At 38.6% G+C, this 23099-nt stretch overlaps 1 protein-coding gene across 2 annotated transcripts; it reads right to left on the reverse strand.

Moving 5' to 3' along the window:
- Positions 1 to 1846: 1846 nt before the first annotated feature.
- On the reverse strand, positions 1847 to 22950 carry LOC104247609 (uncharacterized). Of its 2 annotated transcripts, none has more exons than XR_011406627.1 (6): positions 22114 to 22950; positions 14383 to 14483; positions 13148 to 13228; positions 12976 to 13050; positions 2371 to 2533; positions 1847 to 2133 (listed from the first exon to the last, which is right to left on the reverse strand). XR_011406627.1 is itself a non-coding variant. In XM_070171627.1 (6 exons), the coding sequence occupies exons 2-6, from the start codon at positions 14441 to 14443 to the stop codon at positions 3462 to 3464; spliced, it is 321 nt and encodes a 106-aa protein (XP_070027728.1). In that variant the 5' UTR covers positions 14444 to 14483; positions 22114 to 22950; the 3' UTR covers positions 3317 to 3461. The 2 variants fall into 2 exon arrangements, 1 of the variants encoding a protein (XP_070027728.1); XM_070171627.1 differs by lacking the exons at positions 1847 to 2133; positions 2371 to 2533 and adding exons at positions 3317 to 3506; positions 3592 to 3650.
- Between the last annotated feature and the right edge of the window lie 149 nt (positions 22951 to 23099).

Genomic DNA, 23099 nt, shown 5'->3' on the forward strand with positions numbered 1-23099 from the left:
TTGCGGTACATTATAAGGTTATTTTGAGGCAAGCGCACAGATAGCCATTCTCAGGGATGCTGTTTAGGGATTAACCAGTATTTATTTTGTCCTGAAATTTTAAACTAAAAATCCCAACTTCAGGACAATTCATGATATTTTTGTCCCGAAAAATTGAACTGAAAAACTCAAATTCAGAATGTACTGGCTAATTCCTAAAGAGCAGCCCTTTAGAGTGGCTAACTGGTGTCATTTCGACGGTATTTTATTCTTTCTTTCTAAAACAATGGTGGTGGTGTCTGAGCCAACTTGTACGGAGCTCGACTAATCCACTGGGTACCTACTATCTCCTGTCAGTTAACTCTGCCTACCGGCACATTGTGAAGTAAGTACTCTCTAACTTTGAAAGAGGACTAGAAGGTCCATATGTTGGCAAATGCAACTTAGTCTTGTGATGTGCTTCTTGTAAATAAGTAAACACAACCAAGCTTCTCAAACATTGACAAGTGAGCAGAACTATATTCTAAATATTTTAAAGCGAGTCCAGCTCAAAAATAGAATTCTTAACCCCTTTACATTTTGAAAAGGGTCAAAATTATTCCGAAAATCCTAATTTTCAGTTTTTGTAAAATCAGATTTAAAACGTAACATAACAGTACTTGCAAGAAAAAAAAATGAATGAAAGAAAACCAGGAATATTAATATTTGAAAAAAGGAAAAAGCTCCAACACGAGCGATTTGCAACAGAATCTGAAATTGAATAACAATTGCGGCAGTGCATTTTTCTTCATTTTCTCCTTTTTTCGTCATCCTGAACATGATATTTTGCAAATTAAATATATACGTTCACAGGAGTAACGTAACATATGATATTGAAATGGACTTTAAAACGATCGAATTGTCCATTTCACTATTATTTTACTTAACATTTTTACAACATTTATTTCCGATTAACTTTTGGAACTTATATTGAACTTCTTCTTTTAAAAAGAAATATAATATAATATAATATAAAAGCCATCACCCAGGGAGAGGATCCTGAGGTGTTGGGGGGTTTGGCTTGACCCCTACCATGTATATAGAAGGTAAAAGAGAAGGGGGCATATATAAGAAGGCGTAGCTATTTATGACAAGTTGACCAATTTATAAGAAAACGTAGCTATTAGAGGAACATTGTCGCTCGCTGTCCACCAACTCCTTGCTAGGTAGGAATAAACATGCACGCACACCAAGCACAAGTACAAGCGAATATCCATGTGGGTCAAAATACAAAGTTACTATATGTTAGAAAGATTGCACACTGTTATACAGTGGTGGTTCAATAACAACCCATATTATCCACTAAAATATGGGTTGGATAATGAACTTTTTAAAAACGGGCTAAATATGGATAAAGACCATATTATTCATTTACAAAATAGATAACCAATGAGTCTAACTTTTACATTTATAAAGCCTCAAATTGGGGGTTCCTCAAGTTAGGGATACTAAGAATTCCCCCAAAAGTGATCATATGCAAGAAGTTATGGATATTACCCATATTATCCGTCGGTTAACCCGTTTTTTATCTGTATTAAATATGGGTCGGGTCGGATAATGTATCCGTTTTTCTGTTACCCATTTTCGATCCGAACCGTATCCGACATGACTGGCCCGTTTGCCACTCCTGTGTTATACATGAATTATGTATACATTATAGATCCGCTGCCTATTTTTAATTAAAACAGTTGGGTAGGTTAATTGTCCTTGATTCATTTTGCTATGCAGGCTCCATTTAGAGTTGATGGAGGAATAAAGATTAAGCGTAAAAGGGATCGGACATTCCAAATGTAGTGAAGTAGCCGCAGACATACGACCAGTTCATAAATTTATTGCGATGCCAACCATAAATAAGAATTATCAGAGAACTGAACAGCTAGTAGATACATAATTAAATGCCAGTACCAACCATAAATGACAACCTAGTGATAACTAAACAAAGAGCCACTATGATCAAACTAAACTAGTCGTCATCATAATATTAAGGTAGGTCAAGGTCCATTCGGCTTGCAAAGACTAAGCAATCAATCCAGTGGTAGGGTTTCTGCGACACTCGCACAGCATATCCATGTAAAACTGGCACTTGCTTAGGTCACTTCCATTGACGTTAAGACACTGCAAAGGGAAAAGACGCGAAGCTTATTAACAGTTTTGTAGCAATCCCAAAAATTGTAAAATCATTCGTAGACAAAATCAGTGTGCAACCAGCACCTATGTTAATTACTCAGTATTTCAAAGGATCATATGATACAATGATATAATCTCTCAAACAAACATATATAATAGTACCACTGATTTAATAATTCATATCTTCCACAAGCAAAATCCATCAGAAGCAATAGGAAAACATACCTCTTGGAAAGCTTTCACTGGGGCACCACATGCACCCGCATCAATGCTATTTGAAGTCGCAACAGCTGAGGGCGCAGGATCAGTAACCTCATATCTAATCACACGCGGGCCTAACACGGCACTGCCCTATGGCCGACTGCATTTCCACTACCAAAGGCCATTCCTGTTGTTCACCATCAGGATAAGTGTATTGAGAAAAAACTGAGTTTATATTAAAGATGATGTGGCATGACACGTGGATTAGTTAAATGGTCAAAGCGCAACAATTGACTAAGAGGCACGGATGGAGACAGCCACGGGAAGAAGAATTTAAATAGGCGCGAGACGACGTATAGATACGAGTCTCGTACCAATTTAAATTATTTACAGCCAACGGATTAGAAGGCATTGAAGACAAAGATCTGATGACAGAAAGGAGTCCAAATTCATTATTAAATACTTGATACGTTACAAAATTGGTATTTAATAGGAATGATTGTATAACGGCTTATTTAATGTCATTTATTACTCATGATTATATCATTAAAGCTGAGGCTTCATTCCTTTACCTAGAATTATCTATAAAAGGAAGAAGTATCATCATTTGTAAGGACACGGAATACTACTGAGAATTCACTGAAATACACAACTATTTGCTTTTTTACCATCATTCTCAAAAGTATTTTATTTTTGTCTCCTGATTATCAGTAACCCGAATTTCTTTTTAGCTTTGACCAAAGACTCAGATTTTTGGTTAAACAAATTGGTTCCGTTACCGGGAATCTGATAATCTTTCCTTTTAAGCTATATCTTATCTATTGTCGTCACCATGTCAAACAACAACGCCGACAACAATAGTAATAACACATTGGGAAACCATGAGAATCAAATACATCAAAATCAAGATGACGTGGTTCCCTCTCCTCTAAATTCACCACGTCAATCTCGTGAAGGCACTCCTGTTACTGAATCCCGTGCTGATCAACAAGAGCAATCTGAACATTTTGAAGGAGTTACAACTGAAGCTTTGCAAAAGCTAATTGATGCACAGGTCGGCAAAGCTCTTCAGGCACTTGTTAGTCGATTGCCTGCTGCGCCACCCACACCAACTCCTAATAATAATACATTGGAGAATCCCCGTTCTGGTCTTGATAATTCTGGAAACGGAGCAACCCCCAGTGAACCACAAGAAGGGGGACCAGGTAATTTAAATAATTCATATTTGCAAAGTTTAGTACTAACCTTGCAGAAACAGCTTAAGGAACAAAATGAGCGTATTGAACAAATCCCTGGAGTTCCGCCTGTAATAAAAGGAGTAGACATGGACAAATACTCACAACAACCATGGAAGCCTAGTGCTGCTCCCCTTCCAATTCCGAAAAAGTTCAAAATGCCTGACATCCCGAAATATGATGGTACTACAGACCCACGTGACCACGTGACTGCATTTACAACCGGCGTAAAAGGCAACGACTTGACCAAACAAGAAATTGAATCAGTATTGGTCAAGAAATTTGGAGAAACACTCACCAAGGGTGCATTAACCTGGTATTCTCTTTTATCTGAAAATTCTATTAATTCTTTTGCTGAGCTTGTAGATTCTTTTATTAAAGCACATTCGGGAGCACAAAAGGTTGAGAAAAGAATGGAAGATATTTTCAAAATCAAACAAGGGGATTCAGAGCTGCTTAGAAACTTTGTTGATAGATTCCAGCGTGAAAGAATGACTCTACCTCGTGTGCCTGACAATTGGGCTGCTATAGCCTTTGCAAGTAATTTAAATGACAAAAGTTCTGAAGCCACGTGACGACTCAAAGAAAGCCTTCGAGAATTTCCTGCAACCACATGGAATGATGTTTACAACAGGTATAGCACGAAGCTGCGAATCGAAGAAGATACCATACCTAAGCTTCATCATGAAGAAAGGGGCGGTACCCGAAGGTCAGAAACCGAAAAAAGATCAGGTAAAAACAGGTACGATCCATATATGGGACCTGCAGGAAAAGACCCACGGTCGAAACAAGATAGCCAGCAATATGATCAAAAATCGAGGAACCGGGATTCTGGCTCTTCTTCAAAGTTCAGGAATGATCGGAACAGACAAGAATCACGGGATGATGACAGGAGTTTAAAGGCACGATTCGGTGGATATAATTTTAATGTCTCTACCTCCGAGCTCGTAGCTGTTTTAAGAAGCATGGGAGATAAGGTACGGTGGCCAAAAGAGATGCGGTCAAATCCAAGTAGACGCAATCCGGATCATTGGTGCGAATTTCACAACGATCACGGGCACAAAACTTCAGAATGTAGATTCCTGCAGAGTGAAGTGGATCATTTATTGAAGCAAGGGTACCTCACTGAGTTATTTAGTGAGAAAGGAAAACAAGCTTATATGAAAAACAGACAAGAGCCACCACAACCTCCTTCACCCAAGAGGACAGTGAATGTCATAAGCGGGGGAGAGGACATTCACGGCGTAACCTACACAGCCTCCAACAAGGTTTCTAAGGTAACGATTACACACGGGAAACGGGTGCGGCAGGTCCTTGAAAATGAAAGTATTTCGTTCGATGACGCAGATACCGAAGGAGTGACAACTCCACATAATGACGCACTGGTAATATCTTTACTTGTACATGATACTAATGTAAAACGAGTTTTGATTGATCCAGGGAGTTCTGTAAATATTATATTACTAAGGGTACTACGAGAAATGCAAGCTGAAGACAAAATGATACCCAAGGCGCACACCTTGTCAGGCTTCGACAATTCAAGTGTAGTAACAAAAGGTGAGGTATTTCTAACAACTTTTGCTATGGGTGTTGTGAAGGAAACTAAATTTCAGGTAGTTGATATGGAAATGGCCTACAATATGATCATGGGGAGACCATGGATACACGATATGGACGCTGTCCCATCAACTCTACATCAGGTTATTAAATTCCCATCACCATGGGGAATTTGCCAAATTCGTGGGGATCAGCAGATGGCTAAAAGTGTCAACGCTGTAACAAGTACGAGCGCCGCAAATAAAGAAAAGTAGCAATTACAGGAAACAGTTGAAGGTAAAAAAGATCAAACTTCAACTGAACAGGAAAAGACGGATTTGGACTCAAGACCTGACACAATTCAAGAACCTGAAGAAAATGAAAGCATCAAAACGACAATTGAAGAGCTTGAGGCAGTGATGTTATTTGATCAATGGCCTGAACGGAAGGTTTATGTCGGGGCCAATTTAAGCACGAACATGCGAGGTATGATAATCGAATTTTTAAAAGCTAACTTAGACTGCTTTGCTTGGTCCCACGCTGATATGACAGAGATACCACCAAATGTGATGACTCACAAATTCAACGAGGACCCTTCTTTCACACCAATAAAACAAAATAAACGGAAACAAGGTGCTTTCAAGAACCAGGTGATTCAGGATGAAGTCCAAAAATTATTAAAAATCGGATCAATCCGTGAGGTAAAATATCCTACTTGGTTAGCTAACACGGTGGTTGTACCCAAGAAAAATGGTAAGTGGCGTGTTTGTGTAGATTATACCGATTTAAATAAAGCCTGTCCAAAAGATTCCTTTCCCTTACCGCATATAGACCAACTAATTGATGCAACCGCAGGTCATGAACTTTTAAGTTTTTTAGATGCATACTCGGGATATAATCAAATTAAAATGGATCCTGGTGATGAAGAAAAAACTTCTTTCATCACAGACAGGGGGACTTACTGTTATAAAGTAATGCCCTTTGGCCTCAAAAATGCTGGGGCAACCTATCAAAGGTTGGTCACCAAAATGTTCCAAGAACATTTAGGGAAAACAATGGAGGTATATATAGACGATATGCTCGTCAAAACCCAGCAATCTCATGATCATATTTCTCATCTATCTATTACTTTTGAAATTTTGCGAAAATTTAATATGAAACTCAACCCAGAAAAATGTGCATTTGGAGTTGCATCAGGTAAGTTTTTGGGTTTTCTTGTTTCTAATCGTGGTATTGAAGTGAATCCTTCTAAGATCAAAGCAATAGAAGAAATCCCGGATATCCTTACTAATAAAAAGGAAGTACAAAGATTAACGGGAAGAATTGCAGCTTTGGGGAGATTTATTTCCAAATCCTCAGAAAGGTGTTTTAAGTTTTTCTCTGCACTTAAAAAGCAAGATCATTTTGAATGGAATGAAGATTGTCAACAAGCCCTTAGAAATTTGAAAGCTTATTTGTCAAAACCACCGTTGTTGGCAAAACCAAAGGTGGGGGAAAAACTTCTCATTTATCTGGCCGTATCTGAAGTCGCAGTAAGTGCTGTTTTAGTCCGCGAGGACCAAGGTAAACAATCTCCTATTTATTATGTAAGTAAGTCCTTATTGGAAGCTGAGACACGATACCCACAGCTAGAAAAATTAGCATTAGCTTTGATCATGGCATCTAGAAAGTTAAGACCTTATTTTCAATGTCATCCCATTGTTGTAGTTACTGCTTTTCCGCTTCGAAATATTTTGCATAAACACGAACTTTCAGGAAGATTAGCAAAATGAGCTATAGAACTAAGTGAGTATGAAGTTATTTATCAACCCACGACCGCTATAAAGTCTCAAGTACTAGCTGATTTCGTGGCTGATTTTAGCCAGGGAATGCATTTAGAAGCAAAAAAAGAATTACTAGTTTTTAATGGTGCGAACCCGGGGACTTGGGTTTTATTCACTGACGGTTCATCTAATGTAAAAGGGGCAGGCCTAGGAATAGTCCTCGTACCACCTGCGGGTGAGACCATTAGACAGGCTATAAAATGTCATTCTATAACTAACAATGAAGCAGAGTATGACACTGTAATTGTAGGTTTAGAATTGGCACGAGAACTCGGCATAACACAGATTATAATCAAGAGTGATTCACAACTCGTGGTTAATCAGATGCTGGGGACTTATACAGCCAGAGAGTCACGAATGAAAGAATACCTCGCAAAGGTACGGGAGTTAATAAAGCAATTCCAAACTTGGAAAGTAGTGCAGATCCCAAGAGATGAGAATGTAGAGGCAGATGCTTTAGCAAATCTTGCATCCGCAGCAGACGTGGCAAACAATACAGATGCTTCAGTCATACATCTATTTCATTCCGTTCTTGAATCTGATAAAAACGAGGTAAATTTTAATCATCTAACATGGGATAGGAGAAACGAAATTGTTGCCTTTTTACAGCACGGAACCGTGCCTAATGACAAAGGAAAGGCTCACGCGCTTCGCAAAAAAGCTGCACGATATTGTTTATATCAAGGAAATCTTTATCGAAAGATGTTCGGCGGACCACTAGCAAGGTGTCTCGGACCCTCTCAAACCGAATATGTCATGAGAGAAGTACATGAAGGACATTGTGGGAATCACGCAGGAGGACGGTCACTGGTAAGAACGTTAATTCGCACAGGATATTATTGGCCTAAGATGGAAGAAGAGGCAACCAGTTTCGTGTCCAAATGTGATAAATGTCAAAGGTACGACAATAATATGCACAGACCAGCTGAGTTACTACATCCTGTTTTAGCCCCATGGCCCTTTATGAAATGGGGAATGGATATCGTAGGTCCACTTCCACAAGCAAAAGGTCAGGTAAAATTTCTACTTGTACTTACAGATTATTTCACTAAATGGGTAGAAGCAGGGGCATTTAAACAGGTACGAGAAAAAGAAGTTAAAGACTTCATATGGCGAAATATAATATGCCGCTTTGGAGTACCAAAGGAGATCGTGTGTGACAATGGACCACAATTTATTGGAGCACAAGTTACAGAATTTCTTCGAAGTTGGCAGATCAAAAGAATAACGTCTACGCCATATCATCCAGTGGGGAATGGACAAGCAGAATCAACTAACAAAGTTATTATCAATAACTTGAAAAAGAGGTTACAAGATTCAAAAGGTAATTGGCCTGAGGTGTTACCTGGAGTATTATGGGCTTATCGTACAACGACCAAAACAGGCACTGGAGAAACACCATTTTCAATGGTTTATGGTACGGAAGCCTTAATTCCAGTTGAAATAGGTGAGCCAAGCACACGATACGATCAGGCAACGGAGGAATCTAATAATGAAGAGATGCGGGTTAGCCTAGATTTACTTGAAGGAAGAAGAGAAGCTGCTTTGATAAGGATGGCAGCACAAAAGCAAGTAATAGAACGATATTACAATAGGAAAGCACGCCTCAGATTTTTCAAAATTGGGGACTTCGTGCTTAAAAAGGTGTTCCAATCTGCAAAAGCTGCTAACTCAGGAAAGCTAAGTCCAACATGGGAAGGACCGTACAAAGTCCGTGGCATTGCGGGAAAAGGAGCATACCAGTTGGAAACAATGGATGGTAAAGTTTTACCCTCACATTGGAATGCTGTCCACTTAAAAAGATATTACTTTTGAGAAAGTACCTACGGTCAGGTATCATCATGTTAAAATTTCTCTCTTGGTTTATTAATATTTTACTAACGATTTTAGATGCTAGGCAAAATATCCTAACTCGTGCCAAATGATGAGTCACAACCTGCAAGGCAAAATGGAGTATTCTTAAATTCCTAGCCCAGGGTTACAATTAATCTGATGGAAATACACACGAGTTAGGCGGTCTTCATCTATAATCGCACCTTCGGGTCCAGCATATCTTTCTGTTTCAGGAAAAAGGGCCAAAGTAAAAGAAATAAACAAGTGCTCGAGGCTTCATACTTCACCGCTCAAACACTTGGGGGACTACAATATTGTACACAGATACGTGTAGACATGCAGATACGCAGATACGAATATCGAACAATAGAAGTCAAGTGTCGAGAAAAAATTATGAAGTCTTCAGCATTCATGAGAACAACAGAGTCATCTCTCAAACTCATAAACAAAGTCACCTCTCAAACCCTTCTTAATATGTAAAGATAGGGTCATGACTATGTACTGAAACAGGTTATGAAGAAAAACCTTGTTTATTTTATGTTATTTACAAATCTGTTACAAGAAAAACAGTTACGAGAAAGTTGTAGATGTATTGTAATACATGTAACAGTCAAACACTTGTTAAAAGTTTATGAATAAAAACTTGCCAAAGTTGTTTCATACAAAACGTGTGTTTTCCTATTTCTTTCATCGTATTATAACACCATTATGAAGTTGAGACGTCTTCTTCATTAAGTGTCGATAAAATAAAAGGGCCCTCTTTTATAAGCCTCATGTTAATAAGTCATGAGAAGAATCATAAAGCATTTTCAAAGGATAAAAATGCTAAACTACTCTATAAGTCCTAAATAAGTAAGGAAAAGGCAAGAATAGAACACATTGAAGTACTAACAAAACTTCTTAATATAATTAAAAAGACTAAGTAGAAACTTAGTCAATAAAGGTTTATACAAGTGCCCCATTATGATAACTGGGGACTTTCACCAAAAAATCCCTTAAAAACTAAGGGATAAAACCATCATCCAATTGAAGGGGATAGCACATCAGAAGTTGCAATATGAATTTCACTTTCAGCCACAGGCACGGTGGCAACTTCTGAAGAAGCAGCAACATGAACGGTTTCAGCTGAAGCAGGAATTGTAATCCCAATTGCTGCAGTAGTCACTTCTTCATTTAAAAGTTCTTCTGTTCCAGGAACTTCAAGTGCAAGGAGAAGGAGTATCAGTAGACTGTTGGCTTTTCTCGATGGTATCTACGACTTTGGCCAGTTCAGACTGCAAGTCAAAACCTTCTTGAGCAGCTTCCGTCAAAGCATCACGACGAGATTTCAGGAAAGCCCAACTCACCTCTATGTTAAAATTTTCCTCCAGAAGTCCATATTCCTTTTCCCACATAGCAAGATCATTTTTTAAGATTTGGTGTTCAGCTAAATGGGAATCAAGGGAAGCTTCAAGAGAGGCATGAGAACTCTTCAAGGCATGAATCTCGTCAGAAGAAGTCTGTAAGTCAGCCTGAGCTTGAGTTAAGCTTTGCACTAACTCTCCTGCATACTCTTCCTTCCTAGCCAAAAGTGCCTTCAGCTCCCTAACTTCTTCACTAGCCTTGGATAATTGTTCTGACAAAGAGCATTTTAAAAGCTCTTTGTCTCTTTTCAATTGGCTTGAAGAAGCTTTGGCAGTTGCCAGTTCAGAAGCTAAACCACGGTTTTGCTGCTCCAGGAGATTTTTATTTTCTTGCAACTCCTCTATGGTCCCTTGAGCATTCTCAAACTGTTCCTTCCAATTGGTAGCTTCAAGCTGGGCTCCCCTAGCTATTTCTTCAGCCTCGTGGACAGTCTTTTCAGACTCACGGGCTTTTCTTTCCAGTAGGGAAATTCTTCCCATTAATTCCGTGCCAATAAGGTTAGCCTACAGAGATAACTCATAGAAATGAGAGATTGAAGATAATTAAAAAAAAACTTGTTGGTAAGAAGAAAAAATACCTTCAAAGTAGAATGAACTACGTCATTCATCAGAGTTAAGCAGCTATGGCTCTCCATCTTCTTCTTCTCGATATCTCCAATTAGAGGTTCGAGCCAAACATCGGCTCTACCGGTCTTCCTCAAGTGACTATGATTGGCAGGAACCTCCAAAGTAACACTTCTCATAGTCATACTTCCACCGCTAGAACCCGACTCTGTACGATGAACAAAGGGAAGAGGAGCAATGGAAGGAATGGAAGGAGAAGATGTAGAAACAGGAATGGAAGGAAAAGATGAAGAAACCAACGCAGGAGCGGAAGTAGGTGCGGTAGAAACTGCTAAGGGAACGGACATAGGAGTGGTAGAAACTGGCAAAAGAACGAAAGTCGTCAAAACTGGTAAAGTAATACTTACGGTTGGCAGAGGAATGGAGGAAATAGGAACAAATGAGGAAAGATGAGCTTCATCAAAAACAGGGCCGAGCTCGCCCCTCCCGAAACCACTGTCAAAAAGATGCTGAATTGACTCATTATTATCTCTTGGTTCGGTGTCCTCGTCAGAATGAATCAAAACAGGCTCGGTGGTGGAGGTTCAGTTAAGGTAAAAACCCCATGGCGTATTAAGCTAGGATGGTATAGATGAATGAGGTGAGAAAAGGTGAAATTGACATTGGCCTTGGAGGATAAATATCTCAAATAAGCCACTGTTCTCCACACTAATGGATCGATTTGGGCTAAACAAATTGTAAAGAAACGACAAAAATCGAGAATAACTGGGTCAATCGGAGGATTAAAACCTAAAGTGAAGGGGTAAGTATAAACAGAAGAATACCCACTTCTAAAAGAAGAAATTCTTTGATTTGGGGAAGGAATTCACATTCGGAGACTATCCTTCCAGTTACAATCTCTTCTTATGGTGGGGATTGTAAGCTCGATTACTATTGTGGGGTAAGTATCGGCTTTTTCTAAATTTGTAATTTGTTTTTGAAGAGACGTTTTGTCACTTTCAAAAGACAAATCGCTGGGAACTATTTCATCAACTGAGGGTTCTTGAGAAGAATCAAGAATTTCCCTACTTTTAGAAGAAGGGGCCTTTGGGATAGAACTCCTTGAAGAAGAAACAGAGGAGCCGCCTCGAGTAGATTCTAACCCTGTTCGAAGCCTACCTCCTCCGCCTCTTCTGTGTCTAACAGGGGCGTTGGGGAATTGATCTAGAATTGGAACTTTTTTACGGTTAGGGTTTGAAGAAGACATTGTTAAGAAGGAAGTGTGTGCTGAAGATTTGTGAAGAAGACAAAGGAAGAAAAAGTTATGTGTAAAATGGGAACCGTCAACCTTAGAAGTGTAATGATGGAAAGCCTATAATAAAGGCAGCTATCACTTCGTAAATAATGAAAATGAAGAAGTCTCGAATAAGGGTGTGAATAGCGGAATCAATTAGAAAATGACACATGGGCAGAACATTAAATGAAAAAGACTACTAAGGTGTTAATACTGTCATGAGCATTAATTGTGGCAAAAATTCCTTTTACATGAAGATCCACTTCCCAATTATTTAATTGATAAAAAAATGGAAAGTGGAGGGACTATCTGTATTGGGAAAAAACTCAGTTTATATTAAAGATGATGTAGCATGACACGTGGATTAGTTAAATGGTCAAAGCGCAGCAATTGACTAAGAGGCACAGATGGAGACAGCCACGGGAAGAAGAATTTAAATAGGCGCGAGACGACGTATAGATACGAGTCTCGTACCAATTTAAATTATTTACAGCCAACGGATTAGAAGGCATTGAAGACAAAGATCTGATGACAGAAAGGAGTCCAAATTCATTATTAAATACTTGATACGTTACAAAATTGGTATTTAATAGGAATGATTGTATAACGGCTTATTTAATGTCATTTATTACTCATGATTATATCATTAAAGCTGAGGCTTCATTCCTTTACCTAGAATTATCTATAAAAGGAAGAAGTATCATCATTTGTAAGGACACAAAATACTACTGAAAATTCACTGAAATACACAACTATTTGCTTTTTTACCATCATTCTCAAAAGTATTTTATTTTTGTCTCCTGATTATTAGTAACCCGAATTTCTTTTTAGCTTTGACCAAAAACTCAGATTTTTGGTTAAACAATAAGAGCATTTAGCACATATATTTTAAAGCTAAATTAAAGATAGATAATTCATATTGTCAGAATCTGCTATAGTCTATTTGGAAGATGACCACTAACCATCAGCAAACGAAGAGGCAAGACCTCCTGCTGCAGGTTGACTCTGTACAGGGGCTGGAGGAGGAGCAGGAGAAGCTGCAACATATGGAAATCAATATTCTAAGTCATCAAAATACTTATAATCGGAGTGCAGTCAAAATTGTGGAAGTTATTAATTAATGAGATGACTTGCCAGGCTTCAGTGGGCTCTTCTTTGGCTTGTCGGCAGCAGGACGAGGAGATGACCGAGATGATGACCATGGTAACCAGCTTCCTGCAAAATCAAAGCTTTGGGTGATGAGTATGGGAATATGATCAAGGATTCATCAAGGCCATGGTGTCATTTCTTAAGTACAACAAAGTCTGCAATAATACTACCAATATTTTCCAATTCAAAAAAAATACTACCAATATTTAATATATAGGACTATACAAGAAGATGTAGAACCTTGTCAACTTCTATCCATCTCTCTCAAATTTGTTACTCCCTCCGTTTAAATGAGGTACTTTCCTTTTTAGTCTGTCTCAAAATAAATGACACATTTTTAAATTTGAAAATAATTCAACTTTAAACTCTTTCATTTTACCCATTTACCCTTAATGAGAAACTTTTATAGCAACACAAGTGTCATGGCCCTACAAACTTTTTACCCCTTAAGCTTTTAAGACCACAAGTTTCAAAAGTCTTTTTTTTTTCTTAAACTCCGTACCTAGTCAAACTACCTCATATAATATGAAATGGAGGGAGTACTAAACTTGAATGAATCATCAGTAATTCACAATGTGGCTACATAGTACTACGCATACTCCCTGGTGCCATATATCTTAATTAAATAACCAGAAATTTAGTTTGTAACACCTTCAAATTGTACATGTCGCTAAACAGTTCTACATCAGGAATTTGTATAGTATAACCTAAAATGTTCTCCACTAAGAAGTTCAATAAAGGATTTTCTAACTTAGATATATGATACTCTATAAGATATTAAGGTGTATGATGAGCATATCTTTGTTTTTGAGTATTAAAAAATGTTGTAAGAAGCAAATCTATAGAGTGCAAGTTAAGTATTGATAGGGTAAATGAATATATGAACAATTTCAACAATTCATTACAAATAAATTCATCATACCAATAGCATGTTCTGTGTACCAAAATCTTTTCTGAAGTCCTACCAAAAATAGTTTTTGTTATGCCAAATAAATTTTTAGATATACCAAAAAACACCCGACATGACAATATCAACAGGTTGATATTTGATCTAGAAGTAGCGGCTTAGCATATATGCAATTTACATGGCAGCCATATTTACACTCAACTACACCCTACAAACACCGCATTAATTCACCCGAAAAAAATTAAAATGCAAATAAACAAGACAAAAGTGAACCCAAAAAAAAAAGTTAAAAGGAAAATCAGGAAGTACAGACCTCCGCCACCGGAGCTCCGACCACTGGAACTCCAACCACCGCCACCACTTCGGCGAGGCATGATTTTCAGAACGCACGGAGAAGAGCTGTTAAGGAAGAAACTAAGAAAAAAACTGGTAGTTAATTTATATATGGGAGGTGGGGCCGGGTGTGACTTGGGGAACAAGATGGCTTTCCCACGTGTAGGGTTTTCTTCTAGAATATTTATTTTTACACTTTGTCCGTGGAATACTCTATTGTATACTCGTATTTTTCTGACCCATTCATAGACAAACTAAACAAAAAGGAGTCCTAAACTATTTAGGCCTACAAAACGGATCTAATTAAAAAATTGGTTTATCTGGTCAAACATTTTTTCAATTTTTTTTAGTTCATTTATATAATATGTTAGATTGCTTTTATTTATTGTCTTTTCATACCAAGTGAATGATTATAGAGACAGTGAATATAGAGATTCATATAATAATTCTCAAATACAACATTAGAGTTTTTTCTAATTTAATTTATTGTATCATATCACCAAAACTACGGAGAGTTTCCAGCACAGGGATGTAAAAGATTTACTAAAACCATTAGGAATTTTTTTCCTCGTTCCTTTTGAGCAAAATTCAAAAAAGTGGGTCGTAGTTTTTGTTTAAGAAAGTCGTTTACTTTATTAGTTTGACTTTTGCTTAAACACATCTGTGATAGGATAGTTGTATACGATCAAAATCGTACGCCTCCGATTTGTAGGCTCGAGGGTCCGTCCTAGACCCGAGTCCGGGCGAGGTCGAGTTCGAAATTGCCTGACTAGATTTGAGCTCGAAAACAGAGTGCAGTGCCCGAAAGATAGGAGTTTGAGGAAAATTGGGGCCAAGTATGCTCGACCCCGAAATAGTACCGTTATAGATTTGTACTAGAATGAGCTAGATTCCTGCCACGTCCCCAAAGTCATGGCGCAAATCTCGGAATAGAGTTGTACGATTCCGTATTAGGCGGTTAGACAACTGTACAAAGAATATTCCTTATTGTAAATAGAAATATTCCTTATTTAGGGTTCCCCTATTATATAAAGGGGACCCCAATCATTTGTAACATTATCTAATCATTGAGAAAAGAATATACTCTCTACTTTTTTGCCTACTGTTCATCAGAATTGTCCTTAACTCTAATGTTCTTACTTTATTTTTCTTACTTAATTGTTCTTATTGTTCTAAGCCCACCTCAAAGTCACTAAGCTCGAGGTCACTGCTGTTGAGTAAAACTGGTTTGATTTACTTGCCTCATTCATTTCTACTTCATATTTTTTTATTATTAATTGGTATTGAATTAAATCACATATCTTTAAAACCATAAATCAAGTTTAATTGTTACTCGTATTTTCGAGGTAAATAGTTTGGCGCCCACTGTGGGGCTAAAGATAATAGTGATTATTTTTTTTTACTGATTCTCATTACACACGTTGTTTTTACACTTTTTCTTGTCAAGATTTTTTTATTCTCAGGCTGAAACATGTCTAGCACACAAAACGCACCTGTTTATGACAACGAAGGTCTCATAGAAAGCAACAGTATAAGGGTCGATGTACCACCAATAAACCCTGAGGAAGTGCTAAATATGGAGCTAGTTGATATCAATTCACATAACGCTCTAAACGCGGATTCAAGCACAGACCCCGTAGGGAATGAACACATGGAAGCCCGATCTGGTGGCCAAGGAGCACGAGAAATAGAAATGGGGGAATCAGCCTCCAAGTGATATTCGAGATGCTGCAAGCTCAGCAAATCGCCATCGCTCAACTTCAAAGTCAGAATAAGACTCCGAGCGTAGCTGAACATGAAAATACGACATGCTAAACAATAACTGGAGAGATCGAAAGGAAATAACTCGGGGACTGATCCCACTATTATGAGGATGCTCGAAGAGCTCGCCAAGAGGATCGAGTCTGGAGAAAAGAAGATTGAGAAAACTGACAAAAAGATGGAGACTTACAACTCCCGTGTTGATCAAATATTGGGGGCTCCTCCGGTCTTGAAAGGTTTAGATGCTAAAAAGTTCATACAAAAACCATTCCCCCTCGAGTACGATTCCGATGCCCATTCCCAAGAAGTTTTGCATGCCCTATATACCTAAATATAACGGTACAACCGACCCTAACGAAAACATTACTTCATACACTTGTGGGATCAAAGGAACTGACTTGAATGACGATGAAATCGAGTCAGTGTTATTGAAAAGATTTGGGGAAACACTATCAAAGGAGCTATGATCTGGTATAACAACTTAGCTCCTAACTCTATTAATTCATTTGCTATGTTAGCAGACGCCTTCGTGAAAGCACACGCTGGGTCCATAAAGGTGGCCACGAGAAAATCGGACGTCTTCAAGATAAAACAGAGGAACGACGAGATGCTAAGAGAGTTCGTGTTCCGGTTTCAGATGGAAAGAATGGAATTACCATCGGTCTCTGATGACTGGGCAGTACAGGCCTTTATGCAGCATTTGAATGAAAGGAGCTTGATCACATCTCGACAGTTGAAACCAAATTTGATCGAATATCTAGCCATGACATGGTCGGATGTGCACAACCGTTACCAGTCAAAAATTAGGGTCGAGAACGACCAGTTGGGAGCCCCCTCGGGTTCAATTAATCCTAACAGATTCTCAGCCAATCCGCCGAGGGACACAGATCGGGAATCAAGATTTATCAAAGAACGGTATCAGTCATACGCTGATCGAAGGAATAACAGCCCAAGCCGCAACACTCCTCGGAGCGATCGGAAAAACGATCAAGGTTAAAGTTCTTGGGGACTCATGAGTAAGAGCGGGTTCAAACATACCGACCCCGCAGAGGCTCTCCGATTATCAAAGTACAACTTCAACATAGATGCGTCGGGGATTGTCTCAGCTATTGGGAGAATCAAAGACACCAAGTGGCCCAGGCCTATACAAACCGATCCTTCTCAAAGAAACCCGAACTTGATGTGCAAGAATCATGGCACATATGGTCATCGAACATAAGATTGCAAACAATTGAGGGAAGAAATGGCTCATTTGTTCAACGAGGGCCACCTTCGAGAATTCTTAAGTGATCGGGCTAAGAATCACTTCAGGGAGAGAGATGCAAGGAAAAATAAACAAGAAGAACCACAACTTGTAATCCACATGATCATTGGCAGATTCGATGTCCCTCAACGACCTATGTTCAAGCTCACCAAAGTATCAATCACCAGAGAAAAAATGGACTCGGACTATGTGCTCGAGGACATCTTATCATTCTGTGATGAGGAAGCAGAAGGCATATCTCAGCCTCACAACTACGCCATGTTAATCTCTATCCTTTTGAATAAAATTCAAGTTAAACGTGTTTTAATGGTTCCAGGCAGCTCAACAAACATAATCAGATGAGGGTCGTGGAACAACTCGGCTTACAAGATCAGATTGTACCTGCATCCCGAGTCCTGAATGGCTTCAACATGGCAAGCGAAACGACAAAGGAAGAAATTATCTTGCCAGTGAATGTAGCCGGGACCATACAAGATATGAAGTTCCATGTCATCGAGGGTGACATAAGGTATAACTTACTCCTCGAGAGACCGTGGATACACAACATGAGGGCAATGCCTTCAACTCTTCACCAGATGATGAAGTTCCCAACAGAGGAAGGAGTAAAAATAGTCTACGCGGAGCAACATGCTTCCAAAGAGAAGTTTGCAATCGAGGAAGTGGTGCCGATACCAGAGCTTCAGGCCTTGGAGAAATCGAGCACCAAAGATAAGCAGACAACTAAATAGCAATCACAAACCCTAACCTCGATGGAGTCGGAGCAACAGGTAATCGAAGACGAAGAAGAGGATTTCCTTACTCCTCGAACCTTTGTAGTTATCAAAGAGTCTTATGCAACCAAATTAACTATCGAGGAGCTGGAGCAGATCATCTTGACCGTATACCTGGGAACGGGAAAAAGGTATACCTAGGAACGGTATTGACCCCCGAACTCAGGAAAAACTCATTCAATTTCTTATTGATAATATGGATTGCTTTGCTTGGTCCTATTTAGATATGACAGAGATTCCACCAGAAATCACCACGCATTGGCTAAGCATTGATCCCAGGTTCAAATAGGTAAAATAAAAAAGGAGGCCTCAGTCCGAGGTAAAGCATGCTTTCATAAAGGACGAGGTAACCAAACTTCTTAAAATAGGTGTGACGACCCGGCCGATCGTCTTAAGAATTAACGCCCCGATCTCCTATTAACTGCTTTCCCCATATTTATTTCTGTTATTTTGATTTGTCAGGATGTTCGGTTTTGAGTTTCAGAGAGTTTTGGGACACTTAGTCCCTAAATGAGAGCTTAAGTGTTGGAAAATTGATCGTAGTCGGAACAATATGAAGACGGTCTCGGAATGGAAATCCGATGGTTCCGTTAGCCCCGTTGGGTGATTTTGGGCTTAGGGGCATGTTCGGATTGTGTTTTGGAGGTCCATAGCTAATTTAGGCTTGAAATGCCGAAAGTTAAATTTTTGAAGTTTCCGGTTCGATAGTGAGATTTTGATACGAGGGTCGAAATGGAATTACGGAAGTTGGAGTAGCTCCATAGTGTTTAATGTGATGTGTATGCAAAATTTTAGGTCATTCAGACGAGGTTTGATAGACTTTTTGATCGAAAGCATATTTTTAGATTTTTTGGAATTCTTAGGTTTGAATCCGATGAAAAATAGGTGTTTTGATGTTGTTTTGAGCGTTTCGAAGGTTGGAGCAAGTTTGAATGAAGTTATGGGATATGTTTGTAGGTTTGGTTGAGGTCCCGGGGGCGTTAGCTAAGTTTATTCTATTTATGACTGATTATTTTTCTAAGTGGGTAGAAGCACAGGCCTTCGAGAAGGTCCGAGAAAAGGAAGTTATCGACTTTATCTGGGACCACATTATATGCCGATTCGGGATACCCGCCGAGATTGTATGCGACAATGGAAAGCAATTCATCGGCAGCAAGGTAACAAAGTTCTTCGATCATGGGTACGGTTCCCGTAGCATGGTCACGATACGTAAATCACATTCGGGTGTGCATTTTATGTGACCCGACCATAACTTCGAACATTAATTAAAATAAACATGTTGTAAATTGTGGGTGCATTTCATGTGACGCGATTCGTAATATGTACAAAAACAACAAGTGCACGATATCGTGACTCGTTCAAATAAATTCCATAAGTCCTAAAAAAATGGTTATAAAGTTAAAAATGCACAATAGGTTTAAAACATGTAATAAATCAGATAATTGGGCCAATTATTAATAGTTGAGCGACCGTGCTGAAACCACGAAACCCGAAAATGCCTAACACCTTCTCTCGGGTTAAAAAAATTTCTTACCCAATCTTTTGTGTTCGCAGACCAAAAATAGAGTCAATTTTCCTCGATTTGGGATTTTAAAATAAACCGGTGACTTGAGACACCATAAATTATTCAAAGTGATGACTCTGATTAAATAAATAGTCCCATTTCGAATAATATTACTTAAATTGGAAAAACTCTATTATATCCTCTTCGGGTGTAAAAAGGAGGTGTGACAGCTCTGGCGACTCTGCTGGGGATAAGAACCCAGAACTTCTGGTTCAGGGTTCAGAATTTAAGCTTAGAATAGCTGTTATGATTGGCTTTTATGATTGTCTGATTTTTACATGTTTGAGCCTAATGTGCTAAATATTTTGTTTTACCGCTTTGATATTGTGTGAACTGTATATAAACTACTACGAAACCCTTTTTCTCTTTGTGTCTTCTAAAATCTTCTGGGAAGCGTGCGCTACGTGTGGCGTCTTTTCTGTTAGAGTCATATCCTAAATTTATAATGAGGTTCGGATAAGTTGCAAAGCCGGTGAAGCTTCTGTATTCCCGGTACGCTGCCTCTCCCCCTCCCGGCTCGAGTTGTCCGCTCGGGTAAGCCAGGTCTAGAACAATACATCCTAGAATTTAAACCTAGAATAACATAGCCTCATGCCGGATCCCTAGTAGGAACGTTTTGTTTGTATCACATGCATTTGACTTTGGGTACTCAACACAGGGGTTGGGTCCATCTAGGACAGGTGTACCCAATTTAAAGGACCATCCTGATGCATCTTGCGTGCTACTTGCATATCTATTTGTTTCGGCTTGCAAGTTGACTGCTTCTAGGGAAAGAAAAAATAAAAAAAATCAAAGAAAGAATAAAAAAGAAAAGAGATTTAGAGGTAGGTATTTGAATTATCCTGAAACTCTGCCGAAATTTTGAAAAAAAAAAGAAGAGAAAAAGTCATTTCAAATTAAGTCATATTTTCCCATTGCATCAAAACTGGACGAACTACGCGGGTCTGATTCTCACCGGATGTGAGATACGTAGGCAAACCTCATCGGTTCCGGCCCCCAATTTTCAAAAAAAAAAATCTAAAAATATTTTGTTTTACTTCATTCTTTAGAAAATTGTTTCTTTTAGACCCCAATTTTTCAAAAATCCAAAAATATTTTCCTTTAGTTCCTTCTATTGAAAAGTCTTTCTTTGAGACCCCAATTCTTTTTAAAAAACATTCAACAATATTTTCTTTTAATTTCTTCTAAAAATCCAAAAGTATTTTCATTCTTTTTTAGAAGTTTTTCTTTCGGAAATTGAAAAGAAAATTCAAGATTGTGATGACCCAAAATGTCATCTTTAATTTAAATAATTATCTCGGTATTTTAAGACCTTGAAAAGTGCTATCAATAAATCCTCGACTTGCGTGCATGTCACACCTCCTTTTCACCTACACCCCGCAAAGGGCATGAATGAGTTTTTACAATTAAAGGACAATCGGAATGGGATTTAATTATTAATTATTTAGAGTCGCCACTTGGAATATTGATGGTGTCCCAAGTCACCGGTTGAATCCCGAACCGAGGAAATTTATGACTCTGTTAACAGTCCGCGAACCAGAAATCCGAGTAAGGAATTCTCTTAACCCGGGAGAAGGTGTTAGGCATTCCTGGGCTCCGTGGTTCTAGCACGGTCGCTCAACTGTTGTATTTGATTTTATCTGATTTTAACACATGCTAGCTTATGTGCCTTTTATTTAATTTTGAACCGCTTTTATTATAATTATGTTTTTAAAAAAAAGAATTGCAACGTCGTGAAATGTGTCTCGAACCATGTCGCAATCAATGCACCCGTGGTTGTTAATACATTTTTGACTCCGTTGAGATTTGGATTTGGGTCGCATCAATGCACACCCGAGTTTTAAGAATGTAATTTTATTAAAATCGTGCTTAAAGCAACTACGCCTTTAAATTTGCGCATGCCATGGAGAATTCAACTAATGGCACACCTCGACTTCTAAAGGATTAAAATTAATTAAGTGAGGGCCATGAGAATTTTCTAAATGGCACGCCTCGAAATCTACTCAACTAAACGAATTGAAGATATTCATATTTAAAGCTAATTCGAAATTTAATACCACAACTACGTCACGGGAGCCGTACCCGTAGCTATGATGATTTATTTAATTAACGTGCCTAAAACAAGCTACGACTAGTCTAAAACACAACTTATGTTGCCAAGTAAAAAAAACATTTTTAAGGAATTAATCTTACATAAACAAAAATAACATTGCACCAAAAAGATGATAAAAAAACATACGAAGCCCAACTTAAATAACAGTAAAAAAAAACATCCAACTATTAGCATGATAAACATACAGAAACAAACCATAAAACAATTAATCAATAGGATTAGGAAGAAACCCATAGTACCTGATAACGTAGATTCCATAGCAAAAGCATTAAAACTTTCTATTCCAGTGTCATCACAATCTCTCATTCTCAGAAGCACACAACAAAACATTTAAGCCAAATAATTTTCCATGTCTTGATCTAGTATACAACTCCAAGTGAGATTTATAGCAGAATAAAGCCGACAAAACTTGAGCAACGAACAACAAAAATGGCTTGGACGCCTTTGACCGGAAATTCGAACGGCAATCTCGACCGACCTTAGCTAAACCTTGACTGCTGGAGTTATTTTGGAGTTGCTTTTCATGGTGTTTTTCAGCAGGTATAAGAGTGATTTACAGCTGGTTTACATGGTGTTCTTTAGCTGGATCCCTGCCGTCAAAATGGAGTGGAAGGTGGTCGTTTTGAACTATTTTCACCGCAGCTGAGGGGTTGTTTTAGGATATGGTATGAGAGTTGGGCTAGGGGAGAAGAGAGAAGTGGTAAATGGCTAAGCATGGCTACCAGCCTGCCAGCTCGCCGGAGAAGATGACGGTATTGGGTGGTTCAGTAGTGGAGGAACAATGGCGCTAGGGTCTGTCTAAAGTTCCATGAAGAAGATGAAGATCGTGGGGTCTCTAGCATGTGTATTGCGGCTGATTTTCCATTGTCTTAGGTCTTTTTCGCTTTTTGTTCGCTACTTCTTCTAATTTTGTCCAGAAGATGATGAAAAGGGTCCGGCTCTTCTGAAAAGTTGCGCAGCTTTTATCTCTATCCCTCTAGTTTCTTTTCATCCGTGTTTTATATAGTATCTATTCTAGGGTTTTTGGGTAGGGTTTTTAGGTTAAGGGGTATGAGCCTAGGAATTATGGGATTGGCAATTGTGGGCTAGGTCCAAAATTAGACCTGAAAATGGGTTGCTCGAGCCCAAGCTCTATTCCTTCGCTGCGAACGAGATTAAAAATATGGGCCCATTTATTAACTAGCCCTACTATTAAAATAATTATTAAAACAAAACTAACCATTAA

Source organism: Nicotiana sylvestris, chromosome 4 (assembly GCF_000393655.2).
Source record: "Nicotiana sylvestris chromosome 4, ASM39365v2, whole genome shotgun sequence".
NCBI classification, from domain to species: Eukaryota; Viridiplantae; Streptophyta; class Magnoliopsida; order Solanales; family Solanaceae; genus Nicotiana; species Nicotiana sylvestris.

Excerpts from the sequence above, each read along its gene's own strand:
- LOC104247609 (XM_070171627.1), bottom strand. The coding sequence starts at position 14,443 with ATGCCTCGCCGAAGTGGTGGCGGTGGTTGGAGTTCCAGTGGTCGGAGC. Across the intron at positions 3,651-12,975 it reads TGCCTCTTCGTTTGCTGATG|GCGGAACTCCAGGGATTTGT; the intron begins GTTAGTGGTCAT and ends CTTTTATTACAG. Across the intron at positions 3,507-3,591 it reads CCTTAAGCTGTTTCTGCAAG|AATTATCAAGACCAGAACGG; the intron begins GTTAGTACTAAA and ends CTCCGTTTCCAG.